We start from the raw sequence: 771 nt of genomic DNA, 5'->3' as shown, positions 1-771 counted from the left end.
TATAAGTGCGAAAAAATGTGAAAATGCTGAATTTTTTTTTTTCTGAGAAGTATGTGAAGAGAGCAAGCGAAAATAACAAGAAAGATTTTTCACGATGAACAGATGTGTCTAGCGAGGGAGGAGGTAGGAGCACAGTCGTGAGAGAATCAGAAGCCAAGGTCGGTGAGTGGGTGTGAGGATAGGGGGTAGGACGGTCTATTGAGGAATGAGAAGGAGGCGTAGAGAGGATACAGGGAGGTTGCGCGTCTTAGATGCCTCTGTAAAGAAAATACATAAAAAACATCGAAGGGCGACACATGGTACTTGAGGGTAAGTTATATGAGAGGAGGATCACGATGCTTGGTGAGGTTGCAGGGAGATAATCCCCTTGAGGATGTGCTAGCAGAATATGGTGACGTAGCCTTGAGTCACAGTCGTTTCTCTAATAGCAAGGAGGAAGTACAAACGATATCCTACAAGAGGTGATAGTGAAAACAAGTCCGCGCGATCACCATTCTTCCACACCATAGGAAGAGAAACACTGTATGTTGTGGGGCATGCTATTGAAACCTAACTCTCATTCCTGGTACTGAGGGGAGGCGACGAGAACCAGCACCAAATGAGGGTAAGCGCAATGCACACTTGCTCTCTGCTGTTTGTTAACACTAACACTTCCTTCTCGATGTCTTTTTGTCTTTTTGTGTTTGTCTTTTCTATCTTTCTGTTTTGTGAACTCTGTTTACCCATCTTTCTCTCCACACGTATGTCGACCTTGGCCTTCCCCTCTCAGCA

The 771-nt window shown here is 44.9% G+C and overlaps 1 protein-coding gene across 1 annotated transcript in view; it reads left to right on the top strand.

Moving 5' to 3' along the window:
* LOC119581907 (cytochrome P450 9e2-like) overlaps nucleotides 1-771 on the top strand; it is a gene marked incomplete in the record, with an annotated part of 9,439 nt that continues 8,668 nt past the window's right edge. The window contains 1 exon segment of the mRNA XM_037930070.1: nucleotides 1-17. Coding sequence (XP_037785998.1) covers nucleotides 16-17 — 2 coding nt within the window.

Source organism: Penaeus monodon, chromosome 15, assembly GCF_015228065.2.
Source record: "Penaeus monodon isolate SGIC_2016 chromosome 15, NSTDA_Pmon_1, whole genome shotgun sequence".
NCBI lineage: Eukaryota > Metazoa > Arthropoda > Malacostraca > Decapoda > Penaeidae > Penaeus > Penaeus monodon.
Note: the sequence above shows the minus strand (reverse complement) of the source record. Positions and strands in the feature narration are given on the sequence as shown.